Consider the following 22,894-nt stretch of genomic DNA (forward strand, 5'->3'; position numbering starts at 1 on the left):
TCATGCCAGCTTACCAGTTACCATGTATGTTACTTTGTGGGTGATTATTTTTGGGGGGATTTTTTTATGTATGACTGATAATTTAGACAACCCATTAGTGACCACTGGGTTGGAGCAATTGCCGTTAAGTGTCTTGCCCAAGAACACATATGCCCACAATGGTAGCAGCGACGAGCCTTGAATCCATTACCTCTGGGTTACGGGCAGGCGCGCTAACCACTATGCCACGGCGCCGGACATGGCTACAGACACTGGTGTTTGTTGCCAGCAAAGCTGATCTATTGAATGATTTTCAAACACTCATGTTAATAAATGAATGTAACTTATTTATCCTCGCGTAGCTACAGTCAGTTATACAAACACAATTTAATGGAATTTATTCAAGTGCCAGTAGTGCAATGTGGAAAGTATTATAGTGTAGCTTCAGCTCAAACATTGGTTTCTACAACTTCAATACTTTTGCGTAAAATGTCATGGCTTTTAACTTCACTAGAATATCATGCAGATCCACCAGATCAACAATATGGAGAAGTCTTTTCTGAGCTTCGTTTGTTGAATAAGGATTGCTGTAAAAAGTAAGGTGTGAACTACAGGGCATATGTAATAATAATAATATTATAATAACTTTATTTTTCTCTTTGATTACGATAGCAACTATTTGGAAGAAACTGGACAAGGGACTAAACAACAGTTGTTCTTACAAGTAAAAACATATCTATATACAATTTAAAGAAAATAAGCGTGGTTGCTCCACCTGGTAGACGAACAAGCCATTTATGTTTAATTATTATCAAGTTAGTCTTAAAATGTGAATGTTACTGGCTTTGTTTGTTTGACATTATGAAAAAGGGTAACATACAGTTATTTATACATTTTACACTTAACCCTATACACATAGCATTAAGCGCATGTTTGCACACATTTTGTACTTACAAATTCCAACAACTGGTAGCATGAATTTAACAACTGCTGTTTTGATACTATTTTTCTTTTTTTTGTAGCTTTAATTATTTTGATCTTTGCTTTTGTAGTACAGTTAACTACATGAAAAAAATAATTTTGTTTTACAGACCTTGCTCTCCACATATTCAGCAACTCAAAAAGTTGTTCTTGTTCAGTTATTGATTTGTTTGAAATTACATCATGTATGTTGGGTAGTTTAAGCTTCATACACAATCTACTGAACTCATCTATAGGACAATGAACAGCAATGTAATGCATCATCTTTGTCAACAAAACTTCTGCAAATTGTTTTACACACATTAATTTAGTTTGGATTTGTCTTGAGATTTGTACTTAGTATTAAAGGACAGATACAGTATTGTTGTATGATATATCACTCTGGCGCTGTGGCAAAGTGGTTAGCGCGCTAGCCTCGCCGTGGTATAGTGGTTAGCGCGCCTGCCTGTAACCCAAAGGTAATGGGTTCAAGGCTCGATGCTGCTACCATTGTGGGCGTATGTGTCCTTGGGCAAGACACTTAACGGCAATTGCTCCAACCCAGTGGTTACTAATGGGTTGTCTAAATTATCAGAAATACATAAAAAAAAAGAAAAATTCACAAAAAAATAATTACCCACAAAGTAAGATACATGGTAACTCGTAAGCTGGCACGAGGTGTTACACCCGTGTGTTAACGACTGTCGTTTTCCGGCCACGCGAGGATAAAGTAAGTTACATTCATTACATTACATTCATTCAACACAGAGGTAATGGGTTCAAGGCCCATCCCTGCCACCATTGTGGGTGTATCTATGTGTCCTTGGGCAAGACACCTAACAGCAGTTGCTCCTACCCAGTGGTCATAATAATTACCCACTAAGTAACATACGAGGTAGGTATAGTATGTGACAGGGTTGGATTTTAGTATGAGCTTACCAAACTAGAGTTCTAATAGCTGCAAGACGTTTTAAACCCAGATTGCAATGATAATTGCTTTGTTATCTAATCTACTTCTTCTGCGGTATAAATTTGACCCTAAAACTTTGAAGATATATAGTCGTGGCAACACTTCAAATCACAAAACAGTTATGAGCTGGGTTGGCATTCTTAGCTACCGACTAAACTAGTCGCCGCCTAAATTGGCCAGTTAACTTCTGTAATACTGCATAGAAATTTAGATCAAAATTTGGGTAACTGCGACCATCTAACTTTAGTCGCTAGCCGAGAATACCATTTTGGGTCTCTATTGTAAAGTCTCTACCGTGGTCTGTATTATAAAAGTTATACCAACGTTGCAAAATTTTTTTTACCTCCTCTGTCTTCAGCTGACTTGACATATTTTCCAATGGGATTAATGTCACCAGTCATCGCAACCACTTTCAATGGATCTTTCAAGGGGTTTTCACCCAAGGAAATATGACTAAGTTGTTTTTCAAGGCGATGAATCTGTGTTGGCAGTTCAGTCAGCTGGTTACCTTCATAGATAAGACAATGTGTTTATATTCAGAAATGCAATAATATATGTTTGTTCAGTGATTAGGGCAAATGTTAAATATTAGATAAAACAGGACTGTTTTTCCTAGACAGAGGATATAATCTCTTGAAACAGGATTCTGTAAAAAGTGGAAAAAAAAAATGATTCACCTTTCTAATAAACAAAGAGCTAAACATAGTGTTTACATATTCAATGTAAGTCACCTTTTAGGTCAAGTGATTTAAGATTTGGAAGTTCACAAATACTTTCCGGAAGTTTCTCAAGAACGTTACCAACCACAGATAGTTTTCGGAGACTTCTGCAGTTACTAATCGATTCGGGAAGGTTTTGTATTTGATTGTGATCCAAAGAAATATTCTGTGTCAAATGTAACTTTAACTCTTTAAATTTTTTAGTGGAGTACAGTATAAGTGTAGTAATGGGCAGAAAGTAAGAGAGGATGATAAAACTGAAAGTTTTCAGCTGTATTATTAAAAATAATGTTTTAAACGTCAGAATAATATTGCTATTTTTTCCCTATTGATATTTTTTTGTCTTTTTCCTTTATTTCTGTATGGCTGGCAATTTAGATAGATGTAGTTACCACTTATTTAAAAAATACCTAGTTAATGTTTTATGCAAAAACACAAAAGCTAACCAAGCAGCATTTAGTTATAAATTGAATACTCTAATTATGGTGCTGATGTTGCAATTCAAACTACTACATTAACTATATTGTTTAACTACAGAATCAAATTTCAAAACCTTCAACAAGTAGGTTATGTTATAACCATGAAGATGAATAAATTACCACCAATTTCACAAATAAATCACCACTAATTACAGATAAATCACCACCAACACCCATTACCTCAAGGTGTTCCAGCTCGCATATATGTTCAGGTACCAACTCAAGCTTTCTACCACACTTCTGGTCAAAGTGTAACTCCTTTAATGTAGTCACAAAACAAACCCGGATTGGAAATTCATCAAATTGGTTGTCAGAGAGATTCAGCCTTTCCAGGTTTTCAAACTATTATGATAATTGATAAATATGAACATACTAGGAAAACAGTGAACCAAATGTACATAAAGTTTTTATGCACATATCTCACATCCATTTTTCGGATATGACAAACTCTAGGTAACAGGAGAAAGTATTTAAATATGACAGCTAAAACCAAATATCTGTAAAGTGTTTTAACAACTGTCATCTCACAGCTTGTTTTCTCTAATAGTTATTTTAATTAATAATTTGATCTTTGCCAAAGTTTTCAAATGTATAAATCATATTTATGTTGTAATATTAACTTTTCTTTTCAATTACGATAGCCAAGATTTGGATATATATAATAAAAAAATGGGATATATAGCTACAAAAGTGTAGCGACCACGCTTATTTTCTTCCAACTAAAAGTAAATATGTTTTTACTGTAAGCGTGTTTTAACAACTGTTGTTTTGTATATCCTGTATTTTCGTTTAAAATGTTTCTAAATCTTAGCCACCGTAATTGAAGAGACAAATAAAAGTTATTATATATTATTATAAAACAGTAGGCCTATATGTGCATACAGACTTACAAATTTGAATTCATATGGAATATCAGTCAGTTGATTTCCCGACACATCTAAGGCACGAAGACCAACCACTCCACAAAGTTCTCTAGGAAATTGTTGAAACTTGTTGTGGCTGATGTCTATCTCTGTAAGTCTCTTTAAAAACGAGATTTCCCTTGGTATAGTGGAAATGAGGTTGTTGGAAAAGTTGATCTCTTCAAGCTAGAGTGTAAAAAAATGATTGAGATTTGTGCATTTGGTTATTTAATTCGAGTGTGTTTAGAATTTGTGTAGGCTTTATATGATTTCTAAAGTTAATCAATGTATTAGGAAACATATTTCTATTTAGCAAGTGCATTTTATTTTTTTTATATTTTTATTTCTGCTTGCAGCTTAGTTTAAATCTTATCCAAAAAAATGCATAACACATGGAAATATATAATAAAGCAGGGGGCTATTGAATGCACCAGAGCATGACAAGTATAAAAACAGATTATTCATTTCCGCTAGCGGTAATTTCCCTATTGGTGGATAACCTAATGTGTTGCGCAATAATTTATAAATACGTTGGACGTCCAGCCCCGTGGTAAAGTGGTTACCGCACTTGCCTGCAGCCCAAACGTTACGGATTCAAAGCTCAAAGGTACTACCAGTGTGGGCATGTGTTCTTGGGCAAGACGCAGGAAAAATGCTCCAACTCTGGTCGCCCAGCGTTATCCGCCGCGCGAAGAAGAATAAGTTACGTTCTTACTTTTATTTAAACAGTAGCTCATAAAACACACCTGCGTTACATGGCAGAGCTCCGTGGGAAACTGCTTGAAGTTATTTCTGCTGAGGATTATTTTTCTCAAGGACGACAAATTCCTTATATCTCTTGGAATGCATTTTAGCTTGTTGTCGCTTACATCAAGTAAAATCACGTCTACCAAACTACAAAGTGCGACTGGCAGATGATTTAAAACATTCTTTGATAGTTTTACCTGAAAATAAAAAGACATATGTTGATTAGTAATCTGTATAGTGGCATTCTCAGCTACACTGACTAATAGTTAGTCGGTCGCAGTTACTATTGGTTACCGCGGTTTTTAGTCGGCCGACTAAATTTCTGTGCGTTACCTTTTGCAGAAGTTGGACGGTCGATATCTTTAGTCAGCCGATTTAGGCGGCGACTAGTTTAGTCGGTAGCCGAGAATGCCACTCTGGGTTACTTATTCACTACAAACGGGTGATTTCTAAAATACCTTTTCCACGCTGCGGGTGCTGTTATAACTCACTGGCATGATTTATACGTGTAAAAATATTTAATTCTACGTACACTGAAATAACTTGTTGCCTTGGTAACAGTAAACTTATTATGATGCAAACAGAAACTCCTAGTCGAGGATTAGCTCTTATGGCAGATATTTAGTTAAGGGTTTAGCAGCCAAGCCCCTTATTTTAGATTTTACTCAAGTTGTTTTTTTACCCTATATATATGAGCGCGTTTTAGCGATTGTCGTTTTGCTTCTAATTCCTTAATCTGATTCTTGTTACTCTGTTCGAAAAAGTGGTTAAAATGTGAATTGTGAATGTAACTTACTTTATCCTCGCGTGGCCGGAAAACGACAGTCGTTATCATACGGGTTTAACACCTCGTGCCAGCTTACGAGTTACCATGTATGTTACTTTGTGGGTGATTATTTTTTTTGGATTTTTTTCATTTTTTTATGTATGGCTGATAATTTGGACAACCCATTAGTGACCACTGGGTTGGAGCAATTGTCGTTAAACGTCTTGCTCAAGGACACATACGCCCACAATGGTAGCAGCGACCAAAGTTAGTATAGACCAAGTTAGGAAACGGATTGTAAAACAACGAGTCTTGTTATCCATTGTCGCGCGTCTATGACGTCATAGAGGTATACCCGGCAACGAAACTTAAGGTATCTTTGTAAAATTTGCCTAATATCGAAGTGACATTGTGGTAAACAATACTGAGTTACTATTTTTGATCCTCTGCTTGAATTAATAAGCTACCTTTTCTGCGTTCTTGGTCTTTATGAAATCGGAATACGCGAACACCTTATCTGCTAGTACTTAAGCAGTTTGGAGCTGCATGGCCACTCATGTTGGATTATAAATGTAGTATATACTGGTTCTGTAGATTCGTAGGTATGATCATATACTATTATGTAAACTAAGCTGATTGCTGCTAGTATTAATCGCCAACGTTAAGTACCCTGTTAAACCACACTGTACGCCGAAAACCAGTCAAAATACTGATTTACTCCACATTAATTTTAGATTTAATATGATACAACAAGATTTATATTAAAAATTATATTTTTAAAGTTAAAACAGCCGCTATACGTGTTTGCTAGCTTTGTATCGCTTACAAGAACCAAATAAACACACGCCGACAATGCATTTGTATAGGCGATTCACGCTCTGTGGGCTCCGTAATGGCGGACACAAGCGCCGTTTCCTAACTTGGTCTATACTAACTTTGGCAGCGACGAGCCTTCAACCCATTACCTAATGGTTACAGGCAGGCGCGCTAACCACTACGCCACTACGCCACGGCGCGGACAATGTATGTTTATAAAGTCAGAGTTCGACTCTAAAGGTAGTTTTTGCTTTATATATGGGTCTCTGTAAACTGCACCTCGTTTAGTGATGACGCTGTTTTTAGTTCCAACGGAAGATCCTTCACTTGATTTCCAGCGACATCTAACACAGTAAGATTCCGAAGTCTTGATAAGGATTCTGGAATACAACGAGCTCCTGAGAAACGGTTCTTCCCGATGTACAATTCCCGAAGCGTGAATAATTTTCCTGCGGTGTCAATTGCACATACTCAAGATATAGGTTTTCATGAGCATTCTATTTTATATGGGCGAGGTGCTTGTCAAAGACAAATTTGCCTATTACCTTACCTATATTAAATACATATACGCGGCGGTTGGGGAAGATAGGACATTTTTTTTATTCTATTTTCTTGTCTCATTGGGTAGTAAAGAAAGAACATTCAAAGAATTATAAATCCGTTTCCTCGCTACTCCCAGCAACCGTTGTTAACTGTACGAAACGTCATCAGAAAATGAATTATAGTGTGCTAAATGTGTCCCGTCTTCACCCACCCCACTATATGTATATTCTTTTATGAGCAGAAATATATAACACACGCTATACGGTTTAAAACAAGTGAATCTATATTTCCTTTATACATAGTTACCTAATTCTGGCGGGAGCTGCGTAAGATGATTTGACTCGAGACCTAAAATCTCTAGTTTTGAGCAGTCGCCTATTTGGTGTGGAACAAAACTTATTTGGTTCTGGTTCATTCCAAGGCAGCGTAAGGACGGCAGTCGCGAAACGTGAGAGTGAACTCGTCGAAGAAGGTTTCTGAATGTTTTAGTTACATACATTAGCCTTTTGAATGAATGTATTTTTTTATATCACATATGGCGGGGCAACAGCAGTGTCTTTATAACTAGGGTTTAAGTTTCATACACCTCGTGACTACTTCTGAGCAACAAATAAAGTGGGAAAACACAGCACACATTGCCTAATATTTCCCAAATCAAAATACATGACGGTTTTCAGGTGATACCACGAATTATCATCATACCAACATTAATTGACAACTCTTCAAAGTAATATAGGCATAGCTTATTAAATTAAAAATAAACCCTTCAAAGTTTGGCATTAAACACCTGAACACAACTAAAAGAAATTAATACTGCAAAATTTGTTTTGTTTATCATCAAATGGTTCCCTTAAAACGGGATTTAAAAAAGTCTTTCCCCACCCTACTATATGTAGTTTTGGGGGCTTTTTTCATAGCCTTGCGCACATAGATGTGTATCTGCAACTTTAATGGTAGTTATATAGAAGTTTCGACATGGTTTGCAGCAGTTATGTTTTATACCTTGACAGAGCTAATTCCTCCAAAGATTTTAAAGTAAAAAGTTGACTTGGCAGAAACCTTAATCTATTGTCGTCTAAACGAAGATCGATCAGTGATTCAAGTCTCCGAATTGTTGAAGGCAAACTGAAAAATTACAAAACGGTTTCAGCTACACTGCATGTTGCATTAAAGGAAAACACTCAACTGGAAAAAAATGCACGGTTTTAACTCACGTTACAACACTTCCTAGAACGCAGGCTTTAGCATATTTTAGGTTGTAACTTACCTCGAAATCTTGTTTCCAGATAAACCAAGTTTTACTAGTTTTCGCATCCGACAGATGGCAGTAGGCAGCGCGTTTAGACAATTGTTACTCAGCCCAAGTATTCGGATCTGTTCAAGAAATTGTCCCATCTCAATTGGCAAATGCGTGATCCTAAACATACGAGCAACAATGCAAGAATAGTATACTAAAAGCATGATTTTAGTGGACTTATTTTGTCTTTTTGGTCGAGGCTACCGCGGTCGAAATAGTTTACAAAAGCGGAAAGACGGAATTAACGATAGACGACAGATGTCGATCGTTATCACTCTTTATTGTTAAAACAGAATTACAAATTATTTATTTCATAAAATCTGCGACCGTTACACCATACAAAACAATACAGGTTAAACAAAGTTTTATTCGAACAAAAGTTTGTGTTAAGACACCTACAATAATATAGTATACTGTGGAGTAAGGTATAGGACACAATTAGCACATAATATCTAAATAATGTTTTAAACAATTAAAACGGCATATGTGGGAGTCGTGAAGATACGGTTTTATAGTTTTTTTAAATGTTCTTTGTTTACTTCCAAATGGGATCGTTTAGAAAATAGAATGAAAAGGTGTCCCGTCTTCCCCCACCCTACTACTCTGTACCGTGACCATTCATACCTGTTCCCGTTCAAACCCAATACTTCAAGTTGCCAGAGGTAACTTATACCAACGGGTAGTTCGGTTAAGCAGTTTCTGTTAGCGTAAAGTTGAATGAGATTTTTCAAGTTTCCAATTCGATGTGGTAAGCTCTGTATGGATAAAGTGATGCAGTACATGTCAGTATAATATTAATTATATTTATAAACAGACACATATGGTTGAAAACAATCCTAGTGTTCTTGTTGGCGACTAAATATAAGATCATCTAACGTAAATGTTGCTGTCGTTATACGCAACACGGATTGTAAATTTTATTTACATGCAATTAACTATATAGGCGTAGGCTGTGTAGTATAGTGAGGTGAGGGAAGATGGGACACCTGTTCATTCTATTTTCTTCTCCCACTTATAGTAAACAAAGAAAATACAAAGAATAATAAAACCACATCTTCACAACTCCAATAGGCCGTTGTTAATTCTTTAAAACACGATCGGGATACTTGGATATCATGTGCTAAAGGTGTCCCATCTTCCCCCACCCTACTAAATGTTTTTTTCTATGCCGAATCGTAAAACCGTATCCTCACGACTCCCATAGACCGTTGTTAATTAAGGATATTTGGATATTCTGTGCTAAAGATGTCCTATCTTCCCCCAATCTACTATATGAATGTATCCTTGTTTTACTTGTTGTTCAAATCGTTCCTGGCACAAACGTGTTTTACTAATAATCACTATCGAACCTTCCCGGCTTTCATGCCTCTGGCTTGATTAGGCGTCCTTACTTACACGCTTTGGTGCATTTTGTGAAGAATCAATTAGTTGTTGTTGTTGTGCAGTTCAGCCATAGTATACTGAAGTGATAGTACGCTAACGAGACCACGTGACCACTTTTCACGCATGGGTGCACAGTTGCACTTCGCCCGACAGTTCAGCCAGACAGTGCAGTATAACAGTGCAAGGCAGAGTCCGTATATAAGCATTTTTATATGTTTATATACGGAAAAGGATCGCGAAAATTGTTGTATAAAGTACAGTGACACATTTTTAATAGTTTAGCGAATTTGACTGATCGTTTGCGTAAAGAAATTACATTTGTAGCCAGATTGGAAATAATCATCATAGAATAGCTATAGCTTATAATATACAATGGCCTCTGCTTCATCCAGTACTGCACAGTGTTCTAAAGATATTAATGTCCAAGAAGAGTTGAACGAAAGTTTTCTGGACGACCTATTTGCTGATTCTCTGACAGGCAGCACCAGATAAGGACTTTACATGTAAAAATATCAGAACTTATGCATTGAGTTCTGATCCAGCAGATAAGTTCAACTGGGGGCATGGATTACGATTCTGTTCTGGTTGCCCCAAATCCCTTTTCAGAAGAACGGCCTATATTTCTTTGTTCCGATCCACCACACTTGCTTAAGGTAAACTACTTTTTTTCTTATTTCTAATTTTTAATATTCAAATATTTTTTTGCAGACTGTAAGAAATTCACTCTGTTCATCGGGTTTTACTGGTACTCGGTTGATGAATTATAAAGGCATGGATATTTTATGGCAACATATTGACCAGCTATACGAACAAGAACAATCAACCATGTTGTTATTTCGAACACGTTTAACAAAGACACATATTCATCTAAATCCTTTCTCCAAGGTAGATATTTAATAACATGCAATTTCCATTTGTGTGACTAATGGTGTTTTAAACTTGCACCTTCTATATTGTACTTGGAGTTTTAAAAACAAGTTTATTATCTTTTAAGATGAATCTTAAGCTGGCGAAAGATATCTTCAGTTTACAGGTGGCAAAAAACTTGGATTCTGTCCAGGGAGCTGAAGGTACAGCAATGTTTGTGGCTCATGTTACTGAGTAAGTTACAGTAAATTTACAAAGTTCCCAGGCATTTGATAAATGACCTGTTATTACAGGTGGTTTGAAATCATAAAAACGCAAAGGCAAATCATGCTATATACAGTATGTCCGATTCACGGATACTGAAACTAAAGAGTTTCATAGAATTTTTATTGGATTGGAAAGTAAGACTTTTTGATTTATAAAAATTCTTGTATGAAAAGTTATATAGCCCACCTAACCTATTCTGTAGAAAGATGTTGAAGAAATCATCGTGGGGAAAATAAGCGATTAATGGCTAGTCCCACACTGATTGGTCTAATATTTACGACCAGAAATTTTATAGCCCTAGTACAGCGTCTTTTGAAGACCAATCGCTACATTTGTCCAGGATCTTTACTCAAGATCCCCTCGAAGCACTTTTTGGAAACATTGTGAGTTTTATGTCAGTAATTTTCCCAAATTCTTAAAATAAACATCAATTATGAATGTGAAACAAAATGATATATCAAAGTACCCATTTTCTGTCAAATATTTTTATATTAATTAGAATGTTTTTATTTAGCGTGAAATGGGCAGACGAATGCAAGACCCAGATATACATCAGTTTGGATATTCTGTTGCACACTATACCCAAAGAAAAGTTATCAAAAAAATTAAAGGTGGGAACACCACATTCGGAACCAAAAATATGTGGACCACTGTATGTGATGCTCCGATGCCCAAAAGAAAAAGTTGTAACTTTTTTTCTTTTACCGTTTTTTTTTATTCTATAATCCTAATATTGATCTCAAGGAAGGGCCTCTGTCCTGCTTTATCAAAAAAAAACTTGAGAAATGATGTATTGGGTAGGATAGCAGGACAGATCGACACAGTCGAGGCAAAAGGCTATTTAAATTTATGGATAACTTTTCGCTTCTTAAACTGTATACACATGATAAGCATAAGCTGAATAATAAATAAAACATTTATACTGCACTAACTGATCGCACCCAGAGCAAAACTCTTTTTTTAAAGGTCGGTATTATAATAAAATTTTCGAAATACAGTTCAAACAAGAATAATAAAAGGGCAGGAAAAGAACAAAGAAAAAATAAAGCAATGTGTTAAAATAAAATATAAGCGTTCATATATTTACAAATGTGTGCCGGGAAAACGACAGTCGTTATAACACAGGTGTTCTGTTTCATACACCTCGTGACCATTCTCGATAATTGTGTTATTTATAATTTTATATGCTCCTGTTTAGTTAAAAATACTACATTAACTGCTGTCCTCTTCATCCCTATCACCATGTATATCCAGCAAATGATCGATAAATATTTTCATAAATGTTGTTTCCCATATTTTATGAAACACTGCATTAAAATCAATTTCCCTTGGATTTTTGTGTGTTTTCTTCACAGCAAGAATGTAGATTTGCTGGAGCACATACAGGTAGTCTGCATATGGGCATTTCAGCAGTCCAGGCACTTTCTCCATCATGTCAATAATTGCATTAGAATTGTTTCCGAAATCTTCAATAATTACAGTGGGTTGAATATCTGCCAGATCAGAACTCAATGCATAAGTTCTGAGATTTTTACTTGTAAAGTTCTTATATCTGGTGCTACCTGTGGTTAGTGAATCAGCAAATAGGTCGTCCAGAAAACTTTCGTTTAAGCAGAGGCCATTGTATATATGCTACTCTATGATGATTATTTCCAATCTGGCTACAAATGTAATTTCTTTACGCAAACAATCAGTCAAATTCGCTAAACTATTAAAAATGTGTCACTGTACATTATACAACAACATTATACAACAACAAGCGATCCTTTTCCGTATATAAACATATAAAAATGCTTATATACGGACTCTGCCTTGCACTGTTATACTGCACTGTCTGGCTGAACTGTCGGGCGAAGTGCAACTGTGCACTCATGCGTGAAAAGTGGTCACGTGGTCTCGTTAGCGTACTATCACTTCAGTATACTATGGTTCAGCTGTTCATGGTTATAATGGTAGCAGCTTATGTTTGTAGACTATCATCGTCAAGTTATGTGAGTTTTTATGAGTTATATGTATATATGGTATTTTACTGGTGGTTTGTTTGTTATTTAAATCAACGCCTCTACGTGATCCAGTATATAGGGTGGGGGAAGACAGTCAACAACGGTCTATAAGAGATGTGAGAATACGGTTTTAAAATTCATTTAACGTTCTTTGTTTACTATCAAATAGGTCGAGATAATATAGTTAAAAGGTGTGCCATCTTTCCCAATCTACAAACGTATGATGACGTAACAAGCGTATAGGAGGAAGTCACTTGCGTATACATATTTGATTTGCTTGTTACACATTATAGGTGTTCGAACGTGACGTCAGCAGTTGACATATAAAGTAGAATAGGGGGAGATGGAACACCTTTTAATTCGATTTTTCCTTCCCATTTGGTAGTAAACGAAGAACATTCAAAGAATTATAAAATCGCATTCCTTCGACTTCCATAGAACGATGTTAATTGTTTAAAACATGATCAGGATAGTCGGATATATTGTGCTAAAGTGTCTCATCTTCCCCCACCCTACTATATATGTTTTTTTCCGTGTATGGTATAATATGACAGACACCAAAGTCGGAACACTGCGTTAGGCATAGCATGATATACGAATGTAGTATATACTTTACACAAAGCAATAGCAAGGGCAAATAATTTAATCACCTTAATTTGGTTGTCACTGCATTCTAAATATTCAAGATACTTTAAATCGCACAGACTCTCAGGTAGACTTGTTAAGGCATTCCCTCTTAATGAAATGGCTTGAAGACATGACAGCTTTCTGTATAAAAGAATAAGTTGTATATATCAATACGTTATTTAATACTGGATACAGTACTGTGGACTAGAATAGATACCGTTAAAATATAAAAACAATTTTTCATTTTTCGTGCTTTGAACAATTAACAACGTTTTTTTATAGTAGCGGGGCTACGGTTATCTTTGTAAATGTCATATGTTTATTACCAAATGGGACGAGAAACGAAGAATAAAATGTGTCCCATCTTGCCCCACGCTGCCATATGTTACATATTACTTTTATACCAGCTATACTTATGTAATACACATATTAGGTCTTTGCGTAAACTGTAGGGTGAGTGATACACAAGACCGGGTTGAAGTAGTTATAAGTACGGGTGGGAACATTGTTCTTATGTTGGTTTTGCGGACAGCAAGGTCCGACAAGTGTTCTCTTATTTCGCTCTACTGACCTTACATCAGAAGGTATCTCCTTTAGCTTGTTGTTGTTCGCAACTAAACACTGGAGCTCAGTGATATCGAAAACCTCTTTTGGAACTTCATTTAAATTTCGTATATCTAAAGTAACGCGGCCACCCGGTCCTTTATACAATTGCTTTCTGATCGTATCTTCACCACGCATTTCACGGCCATCGATGTACGACAGTAATTGCTAGAATATAATCGCTCTCACAGCGCACACCGGCTAATTTTAAAGACAGTCGTTAGATCTAAATACCTAATATACACTGGCCTAATTTCTATGTAAGACAGACGGCTCAATAAATTAAATGATCACTTTTGGTTGAAACATCCTTACAATATACACTAGGGAACAAGTACGTTCGACTTTAATAAAGCGTGTCTGCTGAGAAGGTGTTCCTAAATGAGAAACAGGAATCAATATTTGCAAGTCATCTGATCGCTAACTGTAACTGCGGGACCTTTAAACGTTTATGTTTGCCGTGTATACAGCAATTACACGTCTTATAACCCCTCTCCGTATATATATACATGTAGGTCTCTGTAATAATAGGTATTTTATATTCCTTCACACAAACGAACGTGAAACATTATCCTGCAAAACGTAGTTTTCACCAAGCATAGTTTATAATTGTTTCTCTCAAGCACCGAACATCTGTGCCTCGCTTTCGAATTGTATCTGCCAACAATAGCGTGGCTTAGTTTGTTCTGGGCAAACGAGAACACACAACCGTGCCCGGTTGAACACAATAGCAGAACAAACTGATAATGTTACACTTTCAATAGGTAGCCGGACAGAAGCCGAATAGAGTTTTGTTCTTTTGTGTAGGCGTGGCCACTACTATACTGTTTCATTAATGTTTGATCAAGCTCAAAAGCACGTAGCGATATATGCTTTTGTTGAAGAGAAGAATTTATTATAAATTAATTTGGACTTTTTAGTAAAATATAAAATAGGGTACAGCAGGGTGAGACATTTTTTTATTCTTTTTCACCGTCTTTTTTTTCTTTTTTGTGTTATTTTATATATTTTTTGTAACCTCACGTCTCCAAAAAACGGTGTTAGTTGTAAAATACCATTAAAGAAAATGCGGTTTATGTGCAAACGGTATCCCATTTCCCCCCTCATTATTTTATTTTGTTTAAAAGCAAGGAATATTTAAACCGCGTGGTATGTAATGTGTGGCGTTACCGCGGCTGTGGCCTTTCATACTATCGATCGACCTAATGACGTGTGCAAACAAATTCGGACTTATTGTGGAAAGCGCTGCAGCTTTCGAGAAAAATCGAAATTTGAGAAATGGTAGCAACCTTTTTACCCCACCGTTAAAGTAAATATAAAGAATGGTCGAGTTAGAAAATGCGATCGATTTTTAGCGGAATTCGTTCTTTTCCAAAGCATTATGTAGAGTGACGTTATCACAATATTCAGTTTCAGCCAAATTCCTTGTCTGAATGTAAACCGCATTTTAATTCGATCAGATTTAATAAGTATAATGTTGGCACGGAATCTATATTTTAGCCAGATTGATTTGCTAATACGTCCGCTCGTCATATTTGTTCCTCTAAAATCCATAACAGACGTCGTATTCGACAGCGGGATCTATTTTTTGCATGATTCGGTTCGGATATGTCTGCCGCTTTTCGTTTCATATCCAATCGTGTGGACGTTATAATATAAATAGAACGTCTTCTGCCGCCACTTAATACGGTAAGAAATACAGAAACCGGTTTGCCATCGATTGTGCATTAGAACAGGATCGAACTCGTGGTAAAAAGGCAAGAAAAAGTATTCGCAATTGAGTTTGGATTGGGATTGGGGAAAGCAGCAAGTAGCGTGTCTGCTCTCTGCCGACCTCAGTCCCTGTAAGTACGACATGTGTGTAAGGGCGACGTTTTTAGAGGTAATGTGCCAACTATGGTCGAAATTTTAAGGACGACGTTTTCAGAAGTATTGGACCAACTCGGGTCTAAAGTTTAGGTCGGATATGGCGTGTCACCTTGCAAGACTATGCCCATATGGAATATATACAAAAAGTGCAGATATAGTTCGGAAAGCTGATTATTGTCAACATATGGACGATCTTTAGGTAAATGAATGATAGGAAGTACGTAGTTAGTGATTAAGAGTTATGTTCAACAAATCGTGTTTTGTAAAATCTATTTTGTCAAAACGGCATTATTAGTCTATTATTTAAATAGAATTAGACGTAGTTAAGTTATGTTTTTAAATTTGTCGCAAAGCATAAATTGAATTCATATTGATTTAAAATTCGTTTCACTTTGTCTGTTTTAATACTGACTTTGTTTTTAGAGTTGTGTTAAGTTAATCATGAAGTGCAAAGTTTAAGAAACAGTTCACATATAGCTGCAATTACAATTGAGTTTAAATACCTAGCATTTTAATATCTCTAAAAATGAACATTGTTAATAAATAGTTTGAAAATTTATAGTAGCGTAGTGGAAGATGGGACACCTTTTAAGAACATAATATCCAAATATCCTGATCGTGTTTTAAACAATCAACAACGGTCTATGGGAATTGTAAGGATAAGGTTTTATAATTCTTAGTTGATCGTTGTTTACTACCAAACAGGGCCATCTTTCCCCACACTAATATACGTATAGCATCCCAACTTCGCCTTTGTGAATAGGAATGTACAGCTTGTAATCATAATCTAGTTAAGACGTACTGTTGACAATATTTACAATGCATTCAACACGCAACAGTACGAATGTAGTACAGTGTAATTTATATTGAATGAAATTAATGTAAATTATACTTCATCCTCGCGTGACCAGAAAACGCGGACAGTCGTTATAACACGCGTGATAATACACCTCGTCCAGCTTACGAGTTACCCAGTATGTTACTTTGTGGGTGATTATATATTTTTATTTTTTATTTATATATGGCTGATAATTTGGACAACCCATCATAGTGACCACTGGGTTGGAGCAATTGCCGTTAAGTGTCTTGCCCAAGGACACATACGCCCACAATGGTAGCAGCGATATTACAGGCAAAGTTTTTATGTCAAGGCCAATTCAATTATCCTCTTCGTAATATATGCTAGAAAGGGTGTTTCAACGCACGCCGCATATGTGTATACGCCAACATTAATTATATTCCGTTGTTGGCAAAATAAACCGTTAAAATACGGCGGTGCATTTGTGCATAATAGATTACTCGTCGTCATGGAAAAGGTATCTTGGGTATACTTGTCTCCATGAAGCGCAGAATGGCAAATTAAACATTTGATTTTGTTGTAACACATTTAAACATATAGTGGGATGGGGAAAGATAAGACACATTTTCATTTTATTTTCTTGTCCTACTTGGTAGTAAACAAACAACATTCAAAGAAATATGAAACTCTATCTTCACGACTCCCATAGACCATTGTTAATTGTTTAAAACACGATCAGGATGTTTGAATTTTATGTGTTTAAGGAGTCCCATCTTCCCCTACCTACTATATATATATATATAATTATCACTTTTAATTGCCAATGATATATTGTAGGAACTATAGCAACCGATCGCTAACAACTGCTGTTCACCCGCGGGGATAAATAAGTTTAATTCATTCGTTCAATTACAACATGTATATAATAGTCAAAATTCAGACTTTTATAGTACTGTGGGGAAGATGAGACACCTTTTCATTTAAATTTCTCGTCCCATTTCTTACTAAACAATGAACAAGGGGTTTAAACCACGATCAGGATATTTGGATATTACGTGCTAAAGATGTCACGTCTTACCCAACCTTACTATACTATACGCATAGCTAAATTAAGAATACCCAGAAATGCATTTCATTTCTTTCAAATAGGGTATAAGCGATGTAAAGCGTGGTCGATTCATTTATACAGAAATCCAATAACAATAATGTTGTAGCCGAATTTAAAACAACAAATCAATTATAAAGATTTTCTTTAACAAATGAGGTGACCCACACAGTAATGAACAAGTCTTGGTTTCGAAGCTGTATACAAGTACACGCTTAAGCCATTATCTTCAAAGCGCATACAATGCCAGTCTTCCTCGCAGAAACGGCTACTTTCGGGTTCATGTTTTGTTGTATATTAATCCGCGCGAGCCCGTCTCCTTTATCCCATTGATCAAGTAATAAATTATTAAAGAATCCAACGAACCATCGAATCTGGATGCTTCCTAATTTCATTGGCGCCGCATAATCATCAAGATAACTTGTTCAAAACTAAAAGAATCGTGAGTGTGCCCTCCGTTACCCCTCCCGTTCCCGCTTCTTTCCAATTCCTAGGGACTTGTAATAAGTTTCGCTCGACCTCGCTTGCGGTCAGTTAGGTTGACTGGAAATCGTCACAGCAGAATTTAAGAAGAGACAGCCGTATAAGCTACATATGCCAGCGACAGCCTTTTAACGTATATAGTCAATTAAGGGACGCATAACCTAAAAAAATACATAGATGCGCGATATTTGCCCGACACTCCTTTAAAAAATATATTTGACAACAAATATACAAAATAAAATTAGTAATAAAGTTTTAGGAATGAAAATTAAGTTAAACATAAGATATCGAAAAGATAATTGATAAATAGTTTTACGTTTTTTATATAGATTACCCGATTTGTATTACGTTTAGTATACTTGTCAGTCGTGGGCAACATCAATTAGACAAATGTTTCAAGCAAACGATTGTATTTAAAAGCATCGATTACTGTCGTTGATTATTGATCTGATGAATGAAGCGGATAAATACGACGAACAAGGTCCCGTATCTTGTCGGATCTTACAACTCGTATTTAGGCCTTGGATGACAGAATTACATGACCACTGTCAAAAACCATAAGGCTCAAATGTAGACGCGATAATAAATAAGACGTGTGGTAGTGTATATATATAGACTGTATGAAAGATAAGGCGCCAGAATGCATTATCCATGTAGCATTTACATCTGTAAAAGCAAATGTGAACCATATGTTGAACCAGACAGTAAATAGATAACGGTTGCAGGGTGCTGGTTTAGAAATTACATTGTTTGTATAGTGTAGGGGCAAACCTTCAGGTTTCATCGTTTTTTTTGTCTCCCATCACAACAGCAGAGATTAAAGAATAGGTACAACGAAAAGACCGGAAATAGCGACAAAACTACAGTCGTTAAAACACGCTTACAGTTAAAAACATATTTACATTTGATAGGAAAAAAGTAGCGTTGTCGCTACACCTAGCAGACACACAACGAGTCATTTGTGTTTATTTAGTTGCAAGTTAGATTTCTAATGAAATCAAAATTGTGCAAAAAAACCTGTACAATACTAATATTGCCCTGAAATTGTTGGACCTTTATTTTAAATGCTAGCAGAAAGGCTGAGTGAAAATCGAACACATTATGTTCGAGAGAGATTTAAATCCACTTATACAGTAGGGTGGGGGAAGATGAGACACCTTTAGCGCACAATATCCAAATATCCTGATCGTGTTTTGAACAAATAACAACGGTCTACAGGAGTCGTGAGAATACGGTTTTATAATTCTTTTAATGTTCTTTCTTTACTACCAAATATATTTGACAACAAATATACAAAATAAATCTCCCTTGCCCAACTATATATAAAACTAAAACAAGACTAAGATTTGCATAATACGACCCCTCACCACTACTGTTCGTGTAGGAAGTTCTTAAGAATGTAACCAATAAGGCTTATATTATAAAACAAAACGCTGCTGACATTGCTGAAACTCTGGTTCTTTATGTTAGTTATCTAAGGTGCATTAATTGTAAAAGCGTCCAAGGTTTTTAATGGATAGTTTGGTTAAGTTTCTTTTATATATGCGTGTTTGTAAACAGCACCTGTGGTTTGCAGTGACCTTAGCCACGGTGACTACAGTAGGGTGGGGGAAGAAGGGACACTTTTTCATTCGTTTTTCTTGTCCTATTCGGTCGTAAACAAAACAATATTAAAATTATAAATTTATAAAACCGTTTCCGAATTACAAAACCGTTTCCTCACGACTCCCATAGACCGTTGTTAATTGTTAAAAACACGATCAGGATATTTGGATATTACGTGTTAAAGGTGTCCTGCCTTCCCCACCCTACTATATAGATAGGTTTGGCCTTTCGGCACTGCAATAAAGATACAAATAAAAGTTTTTTGGTCTGTTTTATTTTTTTCTGCAAAATAGACGGCACATATGTGTAAAACACATGACGAGGTTATCATTCCTGTTTCAATTTGACCAAACAATATCATTTTTTTCACAGATCTGATATTAAGAGGTTGTAAAACATCAGCACTGTTTAAAAACCAAAATATATCAACAATTTGATTGCAAGAAAAGACTAACAAATTAGAAAATGTTGTCAACTCACCAGAGCGGCAAGCAGGCGGAGGGAAAGGGAAACATGAAGACGGTAAGTAATCAAGCGCATTTGCTTGTTCTAATCTCTATAATGCATGTCTGTAGAAATTCAATTGATTTGCTTCACAAGGTAGGCTTAGACATCAACGAAAAACGGGTTTAAAGGTCTAAGTTCAAAGGTAATGTGATTTTTCACTCGCAAGCGCATTTCGTGTTAAACTTGGTAAGCCTCGGGAAAACCTAGCCCATTATAGGGCCGAAGTCTCCAGTCAACAACAGAAAAGGAAAGGTCCAAACCAAAAATGTCATTTTGTGGATCGATTATAATTGAATCGGCCATTCGCATTTTTATATGATGGCAAATATTACCCGATATACTGCGATATTAGGTATCGGGTGACTGTATCACCTCGGCGATTGAAATGCATACATAATTCATGGGCAGAGCATAAGTGTGTCTCAATGCGAGAATTATATACCTTTCTTCAAAGCATTTAGTTATGGGTCTCGTCTATATATGGAGGCCGTAACCCTAATCCATAATTTGCATTGACGTTATAAGCTGGAAATAGCTAACGCTTAACTAACATCGCATCATTGAAACAATGTATTAGCACAATAATGGTAATTTATGCTTAAAACACAAAAAATCAAGCTAATTTAATCCTGGTCTTAAATTGGTGTATAAATTTGAATATTCGTTTTGAGTTGATTATATAGGGTGGTGGGGGGAGATGGAACACCTGTTCATTCTATTTTCCCGTCCCTTTCAGTAGAAAACAAAGAATTAAAAAACGTATTCTCACGACTTCCATAGACCTTTGTTAATTGTTTAAAACACGGTCCAAATATTTGAATATTGTGAGCGAATGCTATCCCATCTTCCCCCAACTTACTATACTTTATTTTATAATATATGCGTACGCGCGTCGTGTGTAGGTAAAATATAGTAGGGTGGGGTAGGATGGTACACCTGTAGAACGTAATATCCAAATGTGTGCTTTAAACAATTGACAACGGTCTATTATGGAAGTCATGAGGATATAGTTTTATAAATCCTTGAATGTTCTTTGTTTACTACCAAATGGGACGAAAAAATAGAATTAAAAGATGTCCCATCTCCCCCCAACCCACCATATATGTAAGATAATGTGAAATGTTATTCAGCAACTAACTAACTATGAAAGCACTTAGTTAAACTGTTTGTTAGTGCCGTTTGAATTACCACTGATTTTGTTATAATTGTATTGGTAGGGAATACGATTGAAATATTATAACTTGCGTTCAGATATTGCATAACAGAAGAACCATTCTGTGGCATTTAAAACCTGGTTGTTTTGAGGCTGGTCAATATTGGTCATTTGGTCTTAGTTCTACAGCGTCACCTCGCGCTAGCTTGTACTATTTCTACTGGCCACCTGGTGACGCTCGAGGTGTCTAGTATCTGGTCCGAATAGCCGCACATAAAATTAGAACGGAGAATAATAACATACCTATCTATATATAAAACATGGGGAAAATGGGGTGATATTTTGAAAGATAATATCTTTTAAACATTAAGACAGAATTCCTAAGTGTATGTGAAGCATATCAAATTTGCTTGTTATTCAAAATACCAAATGAAATTGTAACTGCTTTCTGCATAGCAACGAAGCTAATAATGGGTTCAGTTTTCATGCAGTTGTATTTCGCCGATTGGGCAAACGTCACATTTTCGCCGCCAGAAAACTGTTATGTTTAGATTAAGAACAGATAACGCCCCTTTATGAGAAACAGCGAAAGCCTCTTTCAGGAAAGCCTATAAACTATGCATACCCTGTGCGCGTTAACGTAGCATTGTAAATGCAAAAAAATGACAAAACTCCCGAAGCTAATGATAAATCGACCGTGCAATTGGCCACGGAACGCGCACAGCGTGTTGATATAAAAGCTATACAGATATGTACACATGACGCGTAGTCTACTTTTGTTGCGACCGAATCAATAATGTTTTGTGGCTTTTGCAAAAAGACAATGTTTGTTGAAAAGAAGCGAACTCACATGCGTTTTGAAGTACTGCTGTAAAGTTGTTTTCGTTACACAAAGTTGCAAATTGTAAGTTGCAGTAAAGGATTAACGTTACTTCTTTACCTGCTTCTGGAAAATTGATTTTATTTGGTAATCGATGAAATAGATTACATCAGCTTCTGAAAATTATTCCCCAAAATATAGGTTTAAATTCGCTGAAAAGACAGCAGTATAATTTGCCTTAAACTTTAAAGGGATAATTTTCTGAAGTGTTTTGTTGTAACTGTTTCTGTAACTTGATACCTCGATAGTGAGCATTAGGGAGTTTTAGCTGTTTCGGTTATCCGTGCCTTATGTACATTTTGGGCTGCAGACTGGAATGAATCATTAATGTTTCAGCATGTGCCAAGTGCGTTCCGTTGCGTTGGTTTTGCGTGACTGTGGTTTTACGCACGCCCAACCACTATGCCTATCGCTTATGCTAAGTATATCATAAGAGGAAACATACGGTACCGAGAAATGTAGACAATTTTTGACGAAATACAAAACGTCTTGTTGTTGAGTTCAGTAAAAATATCGAGTACCTACATTGCAGCTTAGCCAATGCTTAGTGCACTTTGAGTGAAAG

At 36.1% G+C, this 22,894-nt stretch overlaps 2 protein-coding genes across 3 annotated transcripts in view; one reads left to right on the forward strand and one right to left on the reverse strand.

The window, feature by feature from the left end:
• Positions 1-351: 351 nt before the first annotated feature.
• On the reverse strand, positions 352-14,602 carry LOC149731144 (uncharacterized). The gene is made up of 14 exons (XM_089884974.1): positions 13,897-14,602; positions 13,349-13,466; positions 8,803-8,933; positions 8,149-8,298; positions 7,884-8,006; positions 7,188-7,357; positions 6,618-6,787; positions 4,756-4,953; positions 3,998-4,195; positions 3,288-3,449; positions 2,641-2,794; positions 2,253-2,417; positions 1,073-1,241; positions 352-566 (listed from the first exon to the last, which is right to left on the reverse strand). The coding sequence occupies exons 1-14, from the start codon at positions 14,064-14,066 to the stop codon at positions 443-445; spliced, it is 2,202 nt and encodes a 733-aa protein (XP_089741100.1). The 5' UTR covers positions 14,067-14,602; the 3' UTR covers positions 352-442.
• Positions 14,603-15,976: 1,374 nt separating this feature from the next.
• Positions 15,977-22,894, forward strand: part of LOC149731145 (inactive dipeptidyl peptidase 10-like) — a 31,772-nt gene continuing 24,854 nt past the window's right edge. The window contains exons 1-2 of one of the 2 annotated variants that reach the window (XM_089884970.1): positions 15,977-15,996; positions 20,162-20,311. In XM_089884970.1, the coding sequence (XP_089741096.1) occupies positions 20,255-20,311 (57 nt within the window). In that variant the 5' untranslated portion in view covers positions 15,977-15,996; positions 20,162-20,254. The remainder of the gene's footprint in view (positions 15,997-20,161; positions 20,312-22,894) is intronic. The other variant, XM_089884973.1, reaches the window with a different exon arrangement.

The sequence above is a fragment of the Ciona robusta genome, chromosome 9 (assembly GCF_009617815.1).
Source record: "Ciona robusta chromosome 9, ASM961781v2".
In the NCBI taxonomy this organism is placed as follows: domain Eukaryota; kingdom Metazoa; phylum Chordata; class Ascidiacea; order Phlebobranchia; family Cionidae; genus Ciona; species Ciona robusta.

Coding starts and splice junctions, on each gene's coding strand:
- LOC149731144 (XM_089884974.1), bottom strand. CDS start 14,066: ATGCGTGGTGAAGATACGATCAGAAAGCAATTGTATAAAGGACCGGGT. Junction 8,934..13,348: donor GCAGTGACAACCAAATTAAG/GTGATTAAATTA, acceptor TTATCCATACAG/AGCTTACCACATCGAATTGG. Junction 8,007..8,148: donor TCTGGAAACAAGATTTCGAG/GTAAGTTACAAC, acceptor GTAATTTTTCAG/TTTGCCTTCAACAATTCGGA.